Source organism: Myotis brandtii, unplaced genomic scaffold (genome assembly GCF_000412655.1).
Source record: "Myotis brandtii unplaced genomic scaffold, ASM41265v1 scaffold244, whole genome shotgun sequence".
In the NCBI taxonomy this organism is placed as follows: domain Eukaryota; kingdom Metazoa; phylum Chordata; class Mammalia; order Chiroptera; family Vespertilionidae; genus Myotis; species Myotis brandtii.
In genome coordinates, this window is record NW_005359225.1 from 2,338,476 (window position 1) to 2,338,792 (window position 317).

At 69.1% G+C, this 317-nt stretch overlaps 1 protein-coding gene across 3 annotated transcripts in view; it reads right to left on the reverse strand.

The window, feature by feature from the left end:
- RPS3 (ribosomal protein S3) overlaps positions 1-317 on the reverse strand; it is a 38,802-nt gene extending 38,485 nt beyond the window's left edge. For all 3 annotated transcript variants that reach the window (XM_014540413.1, XM_014540412.1, XM_005867059.2), the window contains exon 1: positions 215-317. In XM_014540413.1, coding sequence (XP_014395899.1) covers positions 215-244 — 30 coding nt within the window. In that variant the 5' untranslated portion in view covers positions 245-317. The remainder of the gene's footprint in view (positions 1-214) is intronic.

The following is a 317-nucleotide window of genomic DNA, read 5'->3' on the forward strand; positions in this document are numbered from 1 at the left end:
GGCAAAACCCTCCTCCCTTCCCCCGCCACACCGCGCTCGCCTGGCTCGGGCCCCCGCACTCAATCCACCGCCATCCGCAGCCCGCGGGGATGCCTCGCGGCCCAAGCCACTTCCCCGAGCAGGGCAGGGAGCTGCGGGTCCCGACACGGCACCCCGAGAAGGCCCTGACCCGCACGGCGCCGCAATCCCCAGGGCCCCGAGCCCAGGAGCTCACCTTCCTCTTCTTGGAAATCTGCACCGCCATCTTGCCGCCGTGCGTCGCCGAAAAGAAAGGAAGTAGCTCACGGGCGGAAGTGGGTATAAAGGGCGCGGAGTGA